This window comes from Alosa alosa, chromosome 15, assembly GCF_017589495.1.
Source record: "Alosa alosa isolate M-15738 ecotype Scorff River chromosome 15, AALO_Geno_1.1, whole genome shotgun sequence".
Classification (NCBI taxonomy): domain Eukaryota; kingdom Metazoa; phylum Chordata; class Actinopteri; order Clupeiformes; family Clupeidae; genus Alosa; species Alosa alosa.
The window spans coordinates 3393408-3415655 of record NC_063203.1 but is presented as its reverse complement, the minus strand read 5'-3'; the positions used below and the strand labels follow the sequence as shown (position 1 = coordinate 3415655).

Genomic DNA, 22248 nt, shown 5'->3' with positions numbered 1-22248 from the left:
GAGACAATGTGCTGTGTATTGGGGGGGTGTACTGCAGTATGTTGGGGATGTGTGTTGGAGAAGCTTCCTGATGAAATAATGTGCTGTGTATGTAGAGGGAGAGGGGGAGTGTACTGCAAGTATGGTGAAGGGTCTTACTATTGCAGAGTACTGTATGTATGATGTATGTGAGTGATGACAGTGAAGATGTGTGTGTGGGCGGAAGGGGAGTGGAGCAGTGACTGTGTGTGTGCAGTGTGTGTGTGGGTAGGTGGGGGCAGTGTGCTGTAAGTATGTAGAGGATGTGTGTTGGAGAAGATCCTGAAGACAATGTGCTGTGTATGTAGGGAGGGAGGGCAGTGTGCAGCAAGCATGTAGAGGAGGCTTACTGTAGCAAACAGTGTGCTGTATGTGAGGTGATGACAGTGATGATATAAAAGTGTGTGGTTTTTTTTGTGTGTGTTGGGGATGGGGGTGGGGTGCGGGGTGGTGGCAGAAAGGCTAGGCAATCAAGGACATGGGTAGATAGATGGAGGAGAAATCAAAAATAATAAATAAAAAGTTCTATGGAGATGTGCAAAAGTTAGAGAAAGTCAGATATGTGTGTGTGTGTGTGTGTGTGTGTGTGTGTTTTTTGATGTGTGATGAAATAAGAAAATAAATAAAAGGTCTGTAGCATAGGGAGAGGGATGTAAAAGTGCTAAAAGTCATGTAGGTGTGTATGTGTGTGTGTGTGTGTGTGTGGGGGTCATGAGTGCTGAGGAGTGAATGAGTGCAAAGTCAGTATAGTGTGAGTTCAGAGTTGGGAAATGTTTGAGAGTGCTGAGGAGTGAATGTGTGCAAAGTCAGTATAGTGTGAGTTCAGAGTTAGGATGGCCTGGGGATAAAACTTCTCCTGAGTCTCTCAGTTCTGGCTTTGTGACTACATAGGCGTCTTCTTGATTTCAGCGGTAGGAATAATCCATTGTTAGGATGAGAAGAGTCCTTCAGAATCTTTTGGGCTCTTAGGAGTACTCTTCTGGAATAGATATCTTGTAGAGCAGGGAGTTGAGTTCTTATAGTACGTTCAGCTGAGCGCACTACTCTCTGCATAGTACTACAATCTCTAACTGTGGAGTTCCCATACCAGGTGATGATGCTACCAAGATGTGTTTATTATACAGCAAATATCTAGCCCCAGAGGTCAGTTCTAAAGTGGCTCCACGTCTGAAATTAAACCTTAGGGGGTGAAGATTATATGGTGAAACTTTCATGCTTTAGTCAGGAGGAAACATAGAAAAGGAAAGCATTATGACACAGCTCAGAAAAGAGGATATTTACATGCTTGGCTTTCAGGTGGGTTTGGTACAGTACAGCTGTGGAGACAGTGGGGATTGAACACTGGGGGCCACATGCTCAGGGCCACATGCTTTTTTTCCATGAGAATAATTGAGTCCAGCCTTACACACACACACACACACACACACACACACACACACACACACACACACACACACACACACACACACACAACCTCATCATTGATAACGACAACATCGACTTGACTCCTCTTTCTCCAGGAGAATAGAGGTAATAAATATTCTATGTTGGCTTTTTAACTTATTAAACAGATGGTTGAGTGTAATTTGGGCTGAGGAGATTACTTCTGTCGGATCCACGGCTGGCAGTGTTCCCAAATCTGAAGCCATCAAGAGTCAAGATTAATTATTGAAACCCAAGCACAGACACTGAAACATTCACAGGCACGAACCAAGTACAGACAATGCTCACAATCATATCTCCGGGTCTGTTCCACGCAAGTCAAGAGCACAGATAAGTCTTCAATAAAGTAGGATGTGTGGGGACTTTATTTTGGCTTAATTACATCACTATCTATAATGCATAAATCATGAGGAATGTGTGCAAGTCATCCCTCTAAATGCTTAGAGAACAGATGGGGCCAAGGATGGTGCGTGCGCTGCTGTCAGCAGTTCAATACTCCAGTGACATTAAGATGGGGCTCCGCTGATCACGTTGCATGGCAAAGAGAGGGGCTCAGCCCTCTGGTGAACTCACGCGGGCTCCTGGGGAGCAGGAGTCTCAACTGGGGAGTTTGTGGGAGAGCCAGAGCTGGGGTAAGCCCCGCAATCCCCAACATTACTGCTGTCTTTACCAGTAACTTAGGCATGGTGTTGTTATCTGGATGGCATGACACAATCTGTGTCTACACTGACAAAGTAGTGTTTAGCCTATGTGTGTACCTTTACCCTAGAGATTTTTACAATTTCTAAATTATATCAATTAACATATGTATCCTACAGCTTTTACCACCACCATGTATATGGCCCTTACAGCCTTGCCTGGTCGACATTGTCTGAAGGTACTAGTCATGTAGACACAGAGATCCGACAGACGCAGAGAAAGAACAGACGGGAGCACAAAGCACATGCTCTGCCCTACTGAAGAACGGTGATGAATAGCCCCCTCCCCAGCCCTCCAGCTCTGCTGCTCCTCTCCTCTCCAGCCCTCCCCTCCCCAGCCCTCCCCTCCCCAGCCCTCCAGCTCTGCTGCTCCTCTCCTCTCCTCTCCTCTCCTCCTTCTGCCTCCTTCTCCGACTCCATTCTGCGTTCCCATTTCCCCCCCCTCTGGAGTAATGAATAATAGAGGAGTGCTTGTCCTCCCTCCCTCAGCCAGTTAATCAGCGCTCGCCTGCTCGCCCTCTCCTCTCCTCTCCTCGCCCGACTCCTTCCTCCAATAAATCATTCAGGCCCCCAATACAACACATCCATCAGCGCAGGCTAAGTGAGGAGAACACCACTACACCCTTTGACATGTCTACCCTCCTCACCCGCTCCATTGCTAGCGTCTGCCCAGCTGCACGCCTCGCCATCCCTCTTCTCACTTCCCCTGGATATACCTGTCTGCCTGCTCGCTTCATGTTTGCTTTTACATGTCCTCCACCTTGTCCATCCATACCTCTTTTACTCCCTACATCTCATGCTGGTCTGCAACATGGTAACTGAGCTAACAACTGTCACCTCACTCTCTCACTCTCTCTCTCTCTCTCTGTCTCTCTCTCTCTCGTACAGCATGTTTCCACTTCAGCTCTCAGTCCTCTAGTGTCCTCCAGTTACCCCTCCCTCCATCCTTTCTTTTTCATTACCCCTCCTCCCTCTCTCACCTCTCACTCTTTCCTTTTTCCTTCAGCATGCCTCTCTCATCCCCCTCTATCCGCTCCTTCTCTCCGCCATACACACACTTTGCATTGCAGCAGATGACGTCAGCCCAGCGGCAGGTTTTACACTGAATAGATGTCCTAGGCAAGAGGAGAACCGCCTCTACTCTCCCAGGGACAAAAAGCAGCCGAGGCAGAACTGTACAATTCCTTTGAAAGAAAGAGGCACATGATGAAGTGGGGAAAGGAGCGCAAAGAAAAGATGAAGCTAAGAAATGTGCAAAGCATAAAACTGCCAGTGTACTTTTTCTGTTGTTATCTTTTCTCTGTTTTTTTACTGATCATTCTGCTCTTGTCTCTTTCTACAGCTATTTCATTTGTCCAACATTTCCCCCGAGGAATATTGGATTTCATTTCATAGTGTTCACCACCACATCAAGCCTCTCTCTGGCATCTGCACTGGGCAGGGTGGCAATTACCATAGTCTCCCCCCGCCACACCACCACTCCTTGGCTCAGGGTATTAATCGCTTTAATTGTCTAAACGACTACTATTCTCCTTCCCACACACATACACATACACAAGCACGCTCGCACGCACACACGCACACGCACACGCACACGCACACGCACACGCACACACACACACACACATACACACACACACACACACAGACGCGCACACGCGCAACCACACACACACACACACACACACACAGTCATCCTCACAAAAACAGGCGCACACGCTCATTGTTTAAGCCTTGAAGGCTGAGCCGTGACTGTCTCTCTGCACAGAATTGCTGGCTGGGTAATTCTCATCCTCTTAAACGGCCACTTCAGCACTTATTTCATTATTTATAATTTTCCTCATACTCATCAGAATCCCCCCCACAATGCCTGCGAGTGAGAATCGGAGTAAGCGGCTCAGATTGAGCCAAATAGTGTGTGCTGGGGATGGGAGGGGGGGGGGGGCAGGGGACAGTGTTGATAGCGAATGTAAATCAGAACCCTATTGAGAGTCAGACAGGGGCCAGGACAAATGAGGATGAGAGAGAAAACATGTCACACGTGAGTTGAGTGATGACGTCTCATGTACGTTAAACAAGAAGTGGTGTTATATGCAGAGTCCATTTCTTTTTCCTCCAGACCTCACTTTTATTTTGAAGGTGACAATTATTTTTTTCCTGTCTGATTTTAATTATCCTTGTCATGTTCTCTCTATCTCGGCTTCCTAATGAGGAGCTACAGTGGTTCCTTGTGAGGTGAATGAAATTAGCCTTCAAGGGCTGAGAACAGAAACATTACAGCAAAACAACACCACACATCAATAAGTCTGGAGGAGAGTTGTGTAATACTGCCATTAGTGGCTGTGACCTCTGCTAATAGCATATTCTCCCTAGTGTTTTCCAAAACACATTACATGCTACAGCCTACAATTCCCTTTTCACTTGGAAGTAGCAGAATTAACAGAAACAAACAAAGGCAAAACAATTATCACACAAACAAAAACATGTTTTACTGGACTTCCCACATTCGTATCATTATGCTCAATAGCACCCCTCAGGGCTAGACTACCATAGGATACATTCAACACTGGGCCCAGAGTATCATAGGAGATGATGTCCAAGCAAATATGTGTAACACCATAAACCCTTGTGAGGTGAATATGGTGCGCAAGTGGAGGTGATCAAGGACGAGAAATGGAAGAATGTAAGGTGTAGCCACTGTGCCAGACCATTGAGACCATGGGCTAGTCGCCTTGACCGGAGGACTTGTATATGCACACTCACCGGTCACAAATAGCTAACAAACTATCTGATGGCACACGGTTGCTAGCACAGGTCTGCCTGTTTGCTGACATGAACTCACCTGCCTTTTATACTATCATTTATATTCAGAGCTTTTTTATTTTCAGAAGGCAATATGATATATGCTTGATAAATGCAGGTGGAGAAATTGCCTTCTAAATTACAGAAAATGCATAATAATTTTGACATTTTGAGACAATCACCTGGAAAGATCCTCAGCATTTAGGACATTTTAGTCAATATAATAGATAAAACATGACTTGCAGAAGATCTTACATGCATTATACTGAACAAGCCATCTCATCCTAGACGAGAAATGTCAAATACAGTCCCATACTCTATAGTTTTCAACTACTTTCTTTCGTTTGTACAACTGTAAGCAGATTTAGTTGAGCCCTACAATAACAAATATTTTAAAGCCTGTCAGAAATGGTGGTTTGAGTGTGCGTATGTCAGACCTTGTATATTTTCCATGTTTGTTTTGCAAGGGAAAAAATTACTCTCAAAAAGCCTCAATTTTAGTGTGCAAAACAAAACCATTTGAACATAAATGTGTTTGTTTCCTGTGCTGCAGACACATGTCTATTGCGTGTCTGTGCAGTCTCCCTTCCATTAGTGCGTGTGTGCTTTAAGCATCACAATGATTTGGAGGAGAGAAATCTGAAGAGGTCAGCTCATTTGTCTGTTTGCTTGCCTTGCTGTCACAAAGGATTATTTTAGCCTGTCTGCCTGATCTGTCCCATTCAATATGCCTGGATGATTTTTCATGTGTGAGGACTTGGGACTATGTGAGGACACTGTAAATGTGCTTGTGCGTGTGCATAGGGTGCTTGTGTCAAACAGCGAGAGTGGGGAATTCTGTGATTACATTCTCTCTGTTTGTTGTCCTGTGGTACTTCTGGGTCAGGCCTCCTAGAGGTCAGCATTTAAAGTGGATGCTTGGCACCAGTCCATTTAATTACCTGGAAAAATGAACGGTGTTGCCAAAAGATGTTAGACCCCTGCCAATGGTATTCTTAGAGTACTCTGTAAGATTACATCCACAGTGAGTGTGTGTGTGTGTGTGTGTGTGTGTGTGTGTGTGTGTGTGTGTGTGTGTGGTTCAGTAATAACCTGAGTGGTTTACTGGCAGAGATCTCAAGCCCCCTCTCCCAAACCACACAGTAGCCTACATATCTTCCAATGTCACACCTGTACTCACAGAACACTTCTTTCATCTGTGGAGAGGTCAGGGCAGGGGTCACTATGAGATTTCTATCTATAGTCTCTTCAGCTTAATTTCCCACTCCCATTGTCCAGCAGCATGCCTCCATCTCTCTGACCCTACAGGTGGGGAGGGTGGATTAGAGGAGGTGGGGAGCTGTTGTCCACTTGCATGTTATTACAGCTCCAAGGTCTTCACACTCTGGAGTTTATTAGTATGTTTTCCTTGCACATTTTTCTTGCCTATGATTGCAATGAATGTCATTATGAGTCAGACACCTATTCCACAAATGAGTGGATTCATTTGTTGCTTCACCAGCGCCTCTAAGGGAAAAGAGATCAATTTCATCTTTTTCATTTTTTTGAAAAGCATGCCACTTTCATACATAGCAGTAATATACAAAACGCATACAAACCTAATCAGTTTATAACCACAATTTTGTTAAATGAGCATATTCTCAGTCAAAGGGTAGACTAGACTGCACAAAACCTCAAACCTTCATTAGTTTTATTTAGTTTTAGGGAGTAGTAAGGTCACAGGGTCATTTTGAAGATGGTGATGTTATAATGCTTTGAAAAGTGTTAGTTTAAAGTTGCCAATTAGTTTCAATGTGTAGCGTATGTTTGTCTCCTGAGAATGCTTTATCAGCACATTCCCAGTCATTGTGTTATATGATACATAAATTTAATAATAAATAAATATATAATATAAATAAAATGATGAAACCAATGTGCAGTGTTGCTTTCTCTCTCTCAGTCATCTTTATTTTGACTGAAGGTAAACAGAGATATTCTTACTTAGAACATATATTATAGTTTATAATACAGTTTAGGTGTGTCTAAAGTGTCAGAAGACTCATTTTATCAGGCTTTTCTGAATGCCCACAGATAGAACTGAGGGGTTTGGGCATGTGCAGGGAATTTTATTAAATAACCTGCATAAGCCCATGGGATTTTTATTGATTGCTGTCATCTCTTTGCAAGCTCCTTTTAGTAAAGAAGGAATGTAGGACAGCTTTCTGTATGTACTCCATTCCATCCATTTTTAAATGTGAAACTTAATTCCAAAAAAATAGCAGCAGGAGTGGAGAGTAAGTGGGTCACAGGGGTGAAGCTCAAATGAAAGAGCTTACAAGGGTTAGCATACTCTATAGCTGGAGGGACACTTCACAATCTGGAGCAGGACAGGAGGTTTCCGTACTTACTCATCGGTGTTCAAATAAAACCATGCTTTGCTTTTTTTCTTTTCTGTTTTTCTTTTCCTTCTTTTCTTACCTTCATCTGTCAACTTCATACACCGACACATTGGCAGCTTAATGGCATTCAGCTGTTATGTCATTGTTAAGAATTCCGTTTACACTTATATACTTCCACAACAAAAAGACAAAGGCAAGCTGTGAAGAGAGGCAGACAAATGTACAATGACATTGAGAAGAAGAGCGTTTAAGTATTTATAAAGGCATGGCTGGAATGGATCCAGATACTCAGCATGTGACTTGGCTGGCTTTAGGACCCAGTGATTTGTTGGGGGGCTGGACAACATAGCTGAGGAGAGCAGAAATGTGACAATGGGTAAAGAGCAAAACCAAGAGAGATGAGGAATGAAGAGAAGGAGGCAAAGGTAGCTGTGAGAACGTATAGTGCTGCTTGTTGTAAATCACTACAAAGCTGAGCGTGGTTGAAAACAATATTGCTGCTATACACTTGCAGCATTTGAAGAGCTACACATCTCTACGTTGAGAAAGGACATTCAGGAGGAAAAGGAGAGGAAGGAGAAAAGAAGGATAAAGGACATAATGCGGAAAAGAGAATGAACAAATGCAGAGCACATCACCAGAAACTTCTGTCCTCGCTACAGACATGTTCATCTGGCAGCAGCGCAGGAAGATGTGAGCAGCACCTGCAACCATAAACAGAAGAGCAAATGCCTAAAGCAGGATAAACATCCACCTGGACAGCCAAACTTCATCACTCACACCCATTCACGTCTGCTTTCTCACAAATACGTACTATACACTCAACAACTACAACGCACGCTTCATTGACAGGACAAAATGAGTGTGATGCTTGGATCTTCAGGCAGGAATATCTTGTGTTCTGCTTCTATCCAACGTTATGCTGAAGCTGAGTAAATGCCTAGAGCCCAGACCAGCTCTGGATGAGCAGAGGTAGAGAACAGAACAGGGTAAGTCCTCCTCAAGGAGCACTCAGAGATCACATTAACTACACTGGGACTGAGTGGCTTTCTCTTTGCGCTGCTCACGGGTATAACGGTCATTAACTTGATGGATGTCTTGATGCAGCAGGCTGTGGAAACAAAGAAATCAAGAGTAATGGAATGTTCCAGTTCTACAACCAATTTTCAATTCATAAAGATTCTAAAATGTGACGCATAAAATAACGCATGAAGCTAATGTTGAGTTTAATTGTCTTTAATTGGCATTTGTTTCACTGCTTTGTGTTAAAGTACCATAAAGCCAGAGGCTCCTTTGTGACAATTAACCATGGATTTGTTACATCATTGCCACAGGGGATAAATGTAATTCTATTAAGGAAAGGGCACATTGTTTAGAGAAGAGAACCGCCCAACCAACAATGACAACACTGTCTTGTGTAGTCCTCTTGTGTATGGTAAAAAAGGTTGCATTTGCATGATACATAATGTTGGCCTGTCATACCTGAGATTGAAACAGAGTGAGCATAGATACTGTATGGCTTTGGCAGAGAAAAGGGTGCATTACAGTAGGCTGTGTAACAGTGTTTCTGACACAAAGCATCCCCCTGTAATTCACAGACTGACGTAATGTAATTTTTTCCACCTAAATACACTCACGTGCAAACACACACACACACACACACACACACACACACACACACACACACACACACACACACACACACACACACACACACACACACACACACACACACCTCACTGGCCCCACTGTTGTGATTCACACCCTGGGCATATTTTAATCTGCACAGCGAGGGTTTCATGTGGGCTGTCCAGTGATTGATACTGAATATTGTGTGTGCCCTCTGGGTGGTATGAAAGATCTGTGGACTGAATGAGCTGTCCAGCCTGAGGAGGTGGGATCCAAGGCAATGTTTCTTCTCTTCTCATGCCCACGCGCTGGCCTGTGGGCTCATGCCATTCTGGTTAGGGCTCAGCCACGGGAGCGCTAGACCGCTGTTGATCTTAGGAAGCAACAAACATTGACTGAATAATTTAATATTTACAACAATATCCAATTGAAAAGATTTTTTTAAATATAATTCCACCAGTAACCCCCCCCCCCCACCCCCCAACCCACACCCCCATGCTGGGGTGTGGCCAGATACTGATCTTAAGGTGTTCAGGGTACATGTTTGACCTCCTTTGCTAAAGCTTATAGGAAAGCAATCACACAAAAGCCCATGTGCTTTCCACTTTAGGATTTATACACCCACCCCGACTCCCACTCCATCAAACCAAGCATCCACAATTCAATAACACGGCTGAATGCTGCAAATGCAGGATGAGCACAGAGAGTATCATTAAGACGGCCCATTTGTCATAAAAAAACGTTATCTGCGCTCCTTACCCTCCATCACATCATCTTTTGGAATTTTTGGCCAGGTTTGGGGATTTCTACAACAGTTGTCTAAAATAGACTTTGACATAAATATCAACAGAACATTTGGTGCTTGCTGCTTTTGTTAATTATTATGTTGATTTGATATGGCAGAGCAATGGTGTGTTAACGCTTTTGGACTTGGGAGGTCTGGCATGAAAAAAATATCCCAGTTGTGCAAGAGGCTGAAATAATAAGTGCCGCAGGTGAAATGTAATAAACAAAAAAAGCAGCTATACACAAATACGTCCAGTCAATTTCACACACAGATACACACATCGAGTGGGAGAAAGAGAGCGAGAGCGTGATAATAAAAACAAAACAACATGGGGGGAAACATAGCCGTGGGCGAGGAGACTGCTGTGCCTCTATACAGTATGCTACCAACATTTCCATGGAAACCCCTATACGTTTGCAAACATGCTCATTCTTTTTCCTCTCTCCAGCCTGCTTTCTTTTCTCAAGTGCACATAATAGTTACAGCTATATCAGAATGGGCTGAAAATGATCCGTTTCTAAAGACATTCCCACAGCCCCTCCTCATCCTTCCTCGGAGAGCACAGATGTACTGCTGAGGGGTGGAACAAAACAACTTGGTTTAAGAGAAGACCTTAATCACCCAGCCAAGATGCTATTAGTGCAAATGACTCCACAGAATGACAAACTGCAAACCTAATCTCACCAAATATGCTCATTCATAGGGTCATCTCAAAAGGAAAGCTTTTATCCTTTATCCCATTCTAATACAAAGGAACATGATGGTGTGAGTGAAACCATTTTGTTGATAGGCTCAAGGTCTATGCTATTCTAAGCTGTCTGGTGCAATAGAAGGTTAAAAAGTCAAAGTCAGACCCAGTTTTATTTAATAGGGAATGAATTTTATAGATTCAGTAGTCCAGAGCAAATGAATGCCATGATAATCCATACTGCCTGCAAACTGTCCATAGTTTCTGTTTTGGTTTGGTTGTGGACATTTTATGGACATCACAGACAGTACACAAAAATATTTGTCATAACAAGCTCCTTGTCGATGCATTTTGCTATTGTGATAACTGCCTGTGTACCAGAGGAAGACGAGGCATGGAAAGAGAGAATGAGAACTAGAGGGGGGGGTGCACTAGAATATCTTTTCTCTTTAAAAGTGTCATTGGAGATTTGCTGTCCTGGTATCCTTTTCTCAACCTGACGGGATGCTTCATAAGAGAGGCAGAAATCAGGGAGGGGAGGGGAGCAGGCGCATAATAGCGCTGACGGAGCTGCTTTGATGGTGAATAGGCACTCGCTATGAGAGCATGTCACGCTGAGTCTGTCCTGGATTTGTCCTCGTCCTCCTCTTCTTTATCTTCTTTTTTTCTCTCTCATCATATTCTTCTTCTTCAGTCACAATCCAATTCCTTCTTTTTTCTTCATTCCTCTTATTATTATTATACCAGGGCCAGTTTTATCTCCGCTCTGAGTTCTCTGCCTCAGCCTCATCCTGTACTCCTCAGCACCCAGTATTGCACTTACAAATCATTTTGGTCTTAATGTCACTCTGTGACAATGTTATTAAAAAATGCAATGGTGGAAGTAGAGAGAATAGCAACAAGTTGCACAGAAAATCCAGCACGCAAATATAATGGAGGTAGAACTAACTGTACATGCTTGTGTATCATCAAATTGAATTTAAGGATTTCCATCCCATTTTCATCACCAAACTAGCAGATACAGAGTTCCATCTGACTGCCCTTGAGACTTAACGGCATAGTACATTAGTGAGTGTCAGGAGATAAGGTCAAGAGCTATGAGGATCGGCAGGACATAATTGTTGACCTTGGGGAATGATTTTCATCAAACAAAGGACAAGATGTTTTTGTTTTGAGCACTGAGCAAGTTTGTTATCAAATTATGAAACAGCTTAAAAACAATCAGGGTTGGTCCAGGCATACACCAATATAGTGACACAACACACAGCTGATTTTAGTGTCCACCACAATTCAGCGGCACCATACAGGGATCTGAGCTGTCTTACAAATGTGTTGTATTTAAGGTTAGCTATCTATGGCTTACAGCAGGGTTTTTCAACTGATTGTTGACCAGGGACCACCATTTTGACTAATTATGTAACCCCAGGATCACCAGTGAATAAAATACTGATTCCTACATTGCAACTACATTACTGAATCCATGATCACAAGTGGGCTGCGGACCACTGGTTGAAAACCCCTGGCTTACAGAATTGCAAAGGAGGAAGAATTAGGGCAAGATTGTGGATGGTTGACTGCAAACACATGTGAAAATATGTGTAAACCCAAATATATTATGGCAATTTGTTGGTGTTGGACCAATTGTCCAATTGTCCCCCTGTCCAATTCCAGGTTGGCACATGTCTCCATACACCCAGAGGAGGTTCAACAGATCTTCAGATGTGAGGTTTCAGTTTACAACATCACACAAATGATTTGTCATCTGTCTCATTTTAATTTCAGCATTGCCATGGTGTACCTGTGGTGAATAGCAGTACCGGCACCAGAACAAAGACCACCTCCACTGTCCTCCATAGAAGGAACTGGAACCTGTACTCAGCAGACCTGATGCATTAAAAATGCATGTCCCCAGGGGACAGCTACCAGCACAGGTAACACACACATAGCCATCTGTGGGACTCTGATTTCCTCAGTGTGGTCCTTATGTCTTCAAACAACAACATGACAATACGTCTGTCTGGATACTAGAGAAAAGACACAAGAGGTCACTGCTTATATGGCTCCATGTCAGATGTATTGTTGGTGTAAAGCTATTAGGCAAAGAACTAAGTGAGTCCCTGAGGGAACTGTACATAGTTTCTGTTCTGTATTCATACATCATTTATTTTTTACAAGAAAGAAGGACTTCCTTAAAAAAAAATTGTATCTTTACAACATTATATCAAATTGCTTTTTTGTTTAACTTTTAGGATACAATAGGAAACAATTTTGGACTGAATGAAATATTTCTTCAGAGATAACAAAGTAATTGACCAAATGACCAAAACATGGACAGACTATAACAATGTGTGGAATGGACAATGTATGAAAACCCTTGATAGAATTGTCTTACGTTTTCGATGTCAGAGATTGTACTCTCTCCCAGCTGTTAATACAGATCTTCCATTGCTGAATCTTATGCACAACACAAACCATTAGCATACTGATGAACACTGAACCACTCTATCATGTAACATAAGAGATGTAGCGAGGAGACAGGCCACCCCTGGGAGCAAATAGTTCCTGACATGAAAAATGTGGGAGATTAGAACACTAGCACACTCTCTCTAGGCACGGTCACTTGTGAATATTAAAAACACGAGGACAAGCCAGGAGGATTTTCTCTTTCCATCACAATTTCTTTCTTACCCGTGTCTGGGAATAAACAACACAATACAACACAAATTGAAAAATTGGATTAAGCATGGATTATTGTGACATCTGCTGATTCAGACTGGCTAAATCTCTATTCTTAATCCAGACATATTCTCGAGGGGCGAGGTGAGAAAGCAGGCCACTGCTGGCTGCTCATCATACTTCCGATCTGTCGTATCAGTCTGGGAACAGAGCAGTGATGGAGACTTTCGATGAACTGGAGCATCCCTTGCTAGGTAACAGCCCAAAAGGCTCTTGTATGGGGCCAGAGGTTAGTGGTGGAGTCTACAGAGGCATTTTGGTGAGGTGTGAGGATGAGAAAGCACTTCACTCTCTGGCCTGGAGAAGTTACTGTGCGTCTGCAGACATCCACCACCAGCAGTTTCTCGATCCGTGCTCTCTTCCCAACACTTTGGACTCTCTCTACTCCACTGGCCCCATGTGGGTCCCCACAGACTCCCTGGGCCTGCATAGTAAGGACTATCTGGAGACCACCTTTGTGGACATTGGACCCAACTCCCCTCTTGAGAGGAAACTGCTGGGGGAGGTCAAAGATTCCCACAGCTTCTCTTATAGTATGGATGATGAGGATGACCTTCTGCCAGATTTTGAGGTAAGAAGGTTTTGACTATCATTAACTCAGGTGACATACAGTCTTATGCTTGTCTTGCTGGTTATATTTACCAGTGAAGAAAAGCAAAGAGGTCAGATTCAAGAGTAAAGGGTTTTATAGAACTGAAAGGAAGTCTTCTAAGAACAAAATCTTGTGATTAAAAAAAACTTGAAGATTCTATCATTATGCAGCTCTGGGTTACTAAAACAGGGCAGAAGGGGAAAAGGGCTATAGTATTAAATATAATGAAATGGAGGACTGATGGATATTGTGGAGAACTGCACTAAGCCTAATTTATAAAGCAGGTGCAAACCTGATTACTTGAAGAACATGATGACAAGAGGAACGTTCTATTACTGATATTATATTATATTATATTATATTATATTATATTATATTATATTATATTATATAGAATGTTCTATTAAATATGTGATAATACTGACATGCCAATTAAAGGTATCCAATGTAGTTTTGGATTTGTTTAGTTACTGGGCAGTGTCAGAGTATTTGTATTTTACACAACTGTCATCATGGCTAGCACCCTCCCCCCTAGGTACATGTAGATTTGTTTACAAACAGGCAAAGATCATTTCTGGAAAGCCATGTCGACTGGTATGGCTGGTATGGCTGGTTCTCAGTAGAGGGCTAGGAGATGGTTGGTTCTCAGTAGAGGGCTAGGAGATGGTTCTCGGTAGAGGACTAGGAGATGGTTCTCAGTAGAGGGCTAGGAGATGGCTGGTTCTCAGTAGAGGGCTAGGAGATGGCTGCCAAGGGTGCACAATTCCCCCTATTACAAGTTAGTTTACCATCAAAATGATTTTGAAGCTGTTATGTTGAGGTAAAACAAAACTTGCATAGTGAGAGAGAGAGCATTTACATTTAAAAACACTAATACTGTCTATGCAGTACTCCATGTATTGGAAAAGAATGTATCTATACTTATTTAAAGGAGAACTATACAGTTTCTTTTAGCTTAATTTACCTTAACTCGACAGCTTTGGAGTCATTGGAATAGTTATATGACTTTTTCTGGGGTGAATGGTTGGCATCTCACTTCCCCCTAGCGTCTGTGAGCGGAAAAACCAGCCTTGCAACTTTGAGGAGTTGAGGAGATTGGAGATTGAGGAGTGTCATGAAATATATACTCTGAAGCTGTAGGGGGAGCTCTGCAGAGAAACCTGCGAGCAAAAAGTGAGAAAACAGCAAAGAAATTGTCAAAACTGCATAGGGCTTGAAATAGTAAAACCATAGTCCTTTTAGGCAAGTTCCTCCACTCGGCGGCCATATTACAACGCTTTTTGGGCACTCATCGGGCATCCTATTCGGCAGAAATGCCCGTGTGCAAGGCTTCACAACACCAATCTTGCTCCAGCGGCGAGTTCACAACACATGATTGGCACGATGTCTTCACAACACATATGATTGGCTCAATGTATTCACAACACACCACATGATTGGCTCAATGTATTCACATGTCGACGTTTTGCCGAGGAAGGGGTGGGATATGTGTAGACAACAGCCATATTGGCGTGACAAACTAGGCCCATGCATTTCTATAGAGTATTTTTGAGTGCTGTGTCTCCACATTTGAAAGTCTCTGGTAAAACTCAAATACAAAATATAAATATTCTTTTTTGGCCATGAAATAAAAAATAACCTCTGCTCAGCTCTCACCCAACAGCACCGGAGGATTTGGCTGTCATTGCACAACAAATATGCAATAAAGATAATTCAAAGACCATTTTTCTGCATCAAAACAGAAACATATGTGCAGTTAACGTAGAGCACAAAGTAATTTAGATGTAGGCCCTCTTTTGGGACATGCTCCACATACAGTCAACACACAGATCAAAATGACGCTCCTCTGTGCTCTGTAACCCAGCCACCAGCCGCAGCCAGGTACTCTGTCTCCTGCCGCATTCATGGCCCTCCAGAGACACGATCTGTCCTTCATTATTAAATCAGACTGACTGAATCATGACAGGAGCCTTTAACATTCAGCAGAATGAGTAACAACACCAAAGACATAGACCACCTCAGACCAAAAAATTAATCTAGTGCATTCTTGCATCCTTTCTCTATATCTCTATGGCAACCCAAAATCAGCACAAATGATCAGGCTTGAGAGAATGAAAACAAACTCAGCTCAAATCATTTCAGTATACCTTCACCCTGAAGTGTACCAGACCTTGACCTTTGACCCCACAATCTTGAATACTCAATCTGAAGATGCTGCCTTTGAAGTGATTAACTATGATATCACACAAACATGTGGGGCACAATGTGACCTTGTCCTTTGACTCAATAACCTCAAGTACCAAAACAGACCATGTAGGCTTTTTAGTATAAAGTTTGATGAAAATCCTTCAACTTCATTGCGAGATGACAAACAAATACTGTGCTGTTATGGACGGAACCACGCACACATGCACGGTCGGCGATCAACAGAATGCCTGATGGAGGCATGATCATGCAGTTATTCTGAAGATATGGTGGCGGTGCTAATAGCACGGTAATATCAATGCCTGCAAACATTATAAAGTTGCAGTTAGAATGTGTAAATTTATACAGCAAAAGACTACTTTGGCTACTTCCTGACTGCTGATATGATATAGTTTATTATCAGTTTGTAAAGGTTAGGGGATAGAGGAAGTAACATTAAGAATCTTTGATCAAATGCGATTGGTAAAGCTCAATGATTTTGAAGCTAACTTTAAGTCTATGCCCATTACGATGCTATGGTTGGTAATTTCCCAATGGAGAGTAGCCAGACTCTCTTCGTGAAGTGAGTGAGTCTGGTGAAACCAGGCTATGAATTGCGCAAATTTAGGGTAATTTAGTTGAGAAACTCAATTTTAGAAGCAGAGACAAAAAGTTACTGCAGAAGATAGCTTTATGCTCACAAAATGGACCAGGTGTTTAATCTAGTTGGTAGACTTGTGTGCCAGATATATTAATGTCTTAATCAAAGATTGTTCCAGGAACAGTCACCAGGAACGTGGTTCCAAAATCTCTACATCGCCATATGTTGTAATTAACTTTTTCTGTGATAAAAGAAAGAAAAACTGAAAATATTTGTTGAATTTCATAACAATTAAGACAAAATCAAATTATTCTCATTCGAAGGATTCTTCAAGTGATGAGTTCAGTGATACAGACAGCGAAACCAACTTCCCATTGATGGTTCCTCAGGACTACCTTGGGCTGGCATTTTTCTCCATGCTCTGCTGTTTCTGGCCACTAGGAATCGCAGCTTTCTATCTATCACAAAAGGTATGTTGGTACTCAATGACACTGAAGGGATGACACTTAAACTGACATCACTGGATATAAAAACTCTGAATCAGTAATAGGTGGGTACAGTTCACTCTTTCATTATGTCCCGTTTAGATTACTGCAACTCACTTTTCCTTGGTCTCCCCACTAAAACCCTTCAAAGATTACAATATATTCAAAACACTGCAGCCAGGCTCCTCACCCATACCAGACGATCAGCACACATCACCCCCATTCTCCATCAACTCCATTGGCTACCAGTTCCGTCCCGGATCAAATACAAAGTACTACTACTCACCTTCAAAGCCCTCCACAACCTTGCTCCCCCCTACATCTGTGACCTCCTGACCCCTTACACTCCGTCCCGCTCACTCAGATCCTCTGACCAAAACCTCTTGGCTATCCCCCGCTCCAGACTCTCCACCCTGGGTGGCAGGTCCTTCAGTGCCTTGGCCCCCAAACTCTGGAACTCCCTCCCCCAACCTCTTCGTGCCTGTCCTTCTCTTCCTTTCTTCAAAGCACATCTCAAGACCTTTCTGTTTAATGATCACTTCTCCTCCACACCCAACACATAGTTCCATACAGATAACTTGTCTTTGTTGTATTGTTTTGTTTGTTTGTTATTGTGTTTCCCTGCCTTTGTCTCTGTTGTATTGTTTGTTTGTTTATTATTGTGTTTCCCTGCCTTCCTACTATGTAAAGCGACCTTGGGTTTGAGAAAGGCGCTATATAAAATAAACTTATTAGGCTATTATTATTATTACAGTAATGCTTCCAAAATACATAGTGCATAAGGCCAACACTGCTTAAAATCACAGTCACAATCACCACTGGTGATCATCTTGGCCTTGCCATGTCCAATATTCATACCAATTCAAATACCTCTTCTCTGTATTACTATTTCTTACTTCCAGAATGCCACTAACCTTAAAAGAATTTCAGTTCACAGCATTAAACTGGAAATAAGGATGCTTTGATAAATATTTCACTGGATGAAAAATATAGGGCATGTTAGCATATTGAGTTTTTCTCACAATAAGACAATACATGATCATGATGAAAATGAAAAACCTCATCCTTGGGGACATACTTCATCTTCACTAGAGTCATATGATGTAATTTATAACAAAATTATCAGCCATTAAATTTAAATTGATTGTCACACAAATGGATGAGTTGTCGCACTGGATTATCAAACAGAACAGATAACACATAATTGTAAAAGTTGGTTTATTTTTCTCACATAGCCACTCTAGCCAGGCCATTGTCTCAACAGACTACTATCACATTCCAAGCCACAGTTCTGGCAACCAGCCATCACCTTTTCTGAAGTGCCTGCAGTATGCGCCTACAGTATTTGTTGCATTTCACACCTGGAACCCAAGCCTCCTCTGCCAGCAGTTAAAATAGTTTCACAGAGATGAGGCAGAGACATTATTCCTGATCTGCATCCTCTGGAAATGGCTCCTCTTTGTTGCTCATTTCTTTGCCTGAAATGTTCCTTTTCTTCCCTTTCTCCCCATTTTGCTTGTTTATCACATCGCCTTTCACTGACCAAATTCACACGTGCCACTTTGGCTACACTGTATTTAAAACATCAAATCAAACACTATTATCACCATCACAGGAAAACATAAAATGTAAATAGTAATGCTTTAAATATGACATGCTGTATGCCATTTTGTCTGTGTAAAAGAACAACCTTGACCTTTAGTAAGGCAAACATGTTGAGTCATGGGGGTGAGGAGTCACAAAATGTATCAATTTCATTTTTGAGATAGCTCCCCTCATTTTGGAGCAAGTGTGACAGCTCACCCTACATGTCAAATGCTGAGATATTGCTTTCTAAAAATAGATAAGAGAGCAGAAAGGGCAGGTAAGGATATCTGGCACATGCTAAAAAACTTTAGAGATTTGGTAAATTCTGCAATGCAATGACTACTAGCATGTGAGAAAATTCACTAAAATATTTTTTGCTTCCTTTATTAAAGATAAAGTGTGTAAATAGTATTATAACATAATTTTAATGTTTTGTATGTGTGCTTTCTTCTCTTTCAATGGTGTTCATCTCAGACTAATAAAGCAGCAGTTCAAGGGGATTTCCAGAGTGCTAATGCAGCGTCCCGTCAAGCCCTGTGGCTCTCTGTGCTCTCCATCATCTTCGGGATCATCACATACATCTGTGCTGTTGCTGCCCTCATTTCCTACCTGTCTGGGAAACCACCATAGGACAAGTCTACCTAAACCACATACACAACTCTTGTACATGCACACACACACACACATACACGCACACACACACTGTACTCACTATAGTGTTTATGGTAATTATGTTTGTAAAGCAAAAACTACACTGTGTTATGAAAAGTGATCCATTTCTTGCTCCCAACTGGCATAGATATAAGTGTCATGTCAATCAACTGGACCAAGCAACATACAGTATCCTTAAAGACAAACAGAAAGCAGTCAAGAACAAACCAACAGAATGGGAACATGTTTAAAACAATGGTGTTACACATAGAGTGATAGACATGAGTAAATACACATTCTTCACATATTACAGTTTTTCCCATTCAGCCTTAACTAACCCTCACCTCTCTCCTACTGTATGTTAAATGTACGGCAAGAACAGTCACTGGAATATTGGTTTTGTTTGAGGAAAATATCAATGACAGACAACAAGCAGACGCATTTCAGATATCAGGGTTGATGGAAGGCAAAAGACAAAAACTGAACTCCTGCAAGGCACCATCCACAAGAGCTTGGTCATTTACAACCAAAGTCCATGGAAGTGCTTACAGTTCGATTTCCAGTGTTGTGCTTAGATCTTAAAAAATACATTTGTTGTCACACAGAAAGGTCATGAGGGAAAAACTAGTAGAAAGATTGCACACATCTAACTAATAAAAAAGGGAGAGCTCTATAGCAACATCTTTCACAGCTTGACAAGGACATTTTTTTAGAAGAGCCATGGCATACACTCCTCAATCATTTTATAAGGTTCCCTAAGATGCTTTTGTAAAGTCTACAAGATTTTTAGCTTTGGCTTTCTCATTATGTTCTAGCCTGCTCTGAATACCATAGGAAAAATAGTCTGATTTTGCAGCTGAGCTTTTATTTTGATGTTTCATGTACATACATAATTGCACATGCTTCACTCTGACTTGTGAACATCTTTAGTTGTATTGTTAGATTGCTAACAGGGGAGGGAGCTTACCAAATGAGAGCAATGTGATGTAGAACATACACTTTTCTAATTTTCCCATGCTCTATGACCATTACCTTCCTATATGGTCATTTCAGACAGGGAAGAAAACTGTCAAATTTAAAAAGCCCAGTGCATCCCCTGGTCACAGCGACACAAATTTTTTATTTCAAAACTAACAAGGCAAAATGTTTTACTGCGGCATGACCCCTTTAATTATTCCACCTGCTGATGATGAAGCACAACTGAGTCCCGGGGTCTTTTTCTCCTCAGTGTGACAGCTACGTGAAGTCAAAACCTTGAAAATATTACATTTCAGAACAGCATTTTATAGACAGAAATTTACACTGCAGCAATTGAAGACATCCATCTATTAGCCTGGCTTAGCATGTCTTCCGGCATGCATGTCATTAGTGCATTTTTAATTGTTTCTAAACCTGCTTAATTAAAAAAAAAGGCCTTTTGGTGTCCTTTTTTGAATTCATGCTGGATATGACCCAAGGTTGCAAACACTAGTTCAAGGAGTTGAATCGGACTGTGAAAATGGCAGGCCACAACGCTGAGATGAAAGGAGAGAGCCATTTCCTTGTCTCTATGCACACACCTGCCATCCAGAGCATGGCTTTAAAATCACTGTCAGCATGCATGGTCATTTTGCACTTCAGTCAGTTACTGACTCCAGCATCATATGGATAAGCCTTCGTGATGGGGATGTAAGGGTAGTTTGCAGTGGACACACTGCCAGTAAGTGCTCTCATGACAAAATGTGCCAAAGGCAAACTTTGCTGCAGTGGCCAGTATGGGGTAGCTGCTATGAGAAGAAAATGCCAAACTAGTCATGTGATTTTGTACAATACACACATTATGCAACCACCTTTTTTCCATTTGTTGTTTAATACTTTTATGTATTCATGACACACTGTTTTTGGTGAAAAAATGTTGTAAATGTATTCACTGTTTTTCTTTTCAGCAACTACTCAGTACTTACCTGTTTAAATACAAGGGTGTAACAAGATATAGAAGTATGTGACCTAAAAAGAATGGCCATATGTCCACATTTAGTTCTGGTGGGGTTGTCTAGACAAGCATACCTCCACTAGCACATCGTTATTTCAGTGGAATCAACTTCTTTCAGCCCTACTAATGAAATGGCCTCTATTAAACGTTTTAAGTATTCTGTGTGTTAATGGGCCATTGCATGCCAACTTGCCAAGAGCCTCCATGTTCATGTAAAGGATTTTCATGAAAGATCATGTTTCATGAAACAAAAACTAATCATGTTTCATAAGAGTATGCAAACGTTAAGTATCAAGATTCATCATTTTTTTGTTTTTTATCAATCTTAGGAATTGTATTATCTTTCAATAACACACAGAAGCGCCACATTCAGATCAAAATGCCCTATGAATTGAACATAAATAAATAAAAGAATTCATTAAGGGCGCTTCCTGACACCCAGCTTCGAACTACAAGTGAGAGACCAAGCATGGGCTAAAAATTGAGGCAAAAGCTAAATGTGTAAGTTAGGTTAATAACGGTACTGTAGAGCTGCATACTTGAGTAATGAGGTCTCTTCCCCATCACCTGTAACAAGGGTGAAATACTGCAGTTAAGTCTTTTTCAGTAAGTAAGACATGAGACCTAAACTGATCAGGATGTTCTGTGAGATTCTCCTGTTCACTCTGCTGATGTTAATGTAAATATAAACAATGCAATTCCTATACTGATTTAATAAACTTGGTTTATTGCCAGACTCTTTATCATTGTGTGTCGTCTGATGCCCACCTCAAATGTCAATTCACTTAGTCATAGCTGCACTCAGAATGGCTGATAATGTAATCATATTCCATAGGAACCAACTTATGGTGACCCTCTAGGACCAGCTTTTAAGTTATGTGAGCGGACACACACACACACCTAATTACAATAGCCTCTGTCCCCTATTACGGGGTCAAGGGTAAAAATGATTGTGCCTAGTCAACATTTAGGTTGACTTTCAATAACTTGTCATTTG

At 41.8% G+C, this 22248-nt stretch overlaps 1 protein-coding gene across 1 annotated transcript; it reads left to right on the top strand.

The window, feature by feature from the left end:
• Nucleotides 1-7703: 7703 nt before the first annotated feature.
• Nucleotides 7704-21992, top strand: tmem91 (transmembrane protein 91). Its single transcript, XM_048264509.1, has 5 exons — nt 7704-8328; nt 12226-12374; nt 13244-13750; nt 16880-17026; nt 19103-21992. Exons 3-5 carry the CDS (start codon nt 13337-13339, stop codon nt 19256-19258), a joined length of 717 nt encoding a protein of 238 aa, XP_048120466.1. The 5' UTR covers nt 7704-8328; nt 12226-12374; nt 13244-13336; the 3' UTR covers nt 19259-21992.
• The last annotated feature ends 256 nt before the right edge of the window (nt 21993-22248 follow it).

Coding starts and splice junctions, on each gene's coding strand:
- tmem91 (XM_048264509.1), top strand. CDS start 13,337: ATGGAGACTTTCGATGAACTGGAGCATCCCTTGCTAGGTAACAGCCCA. Junction 13,751..16,879: donor ACCTTCTGCCAGATTTTGAG/GTAAGAAGGTTT, acceptor TCTCATTCGAAG/GATTCTTCAAGTGATGAGTT. Junction 17,027..19,102: donor CTTTCTATCTATCACAAAAG/GTATGTTGGTAC, acceptor TGTTCATCTCAG/ACTAATAAAGCAGCAGTTCA.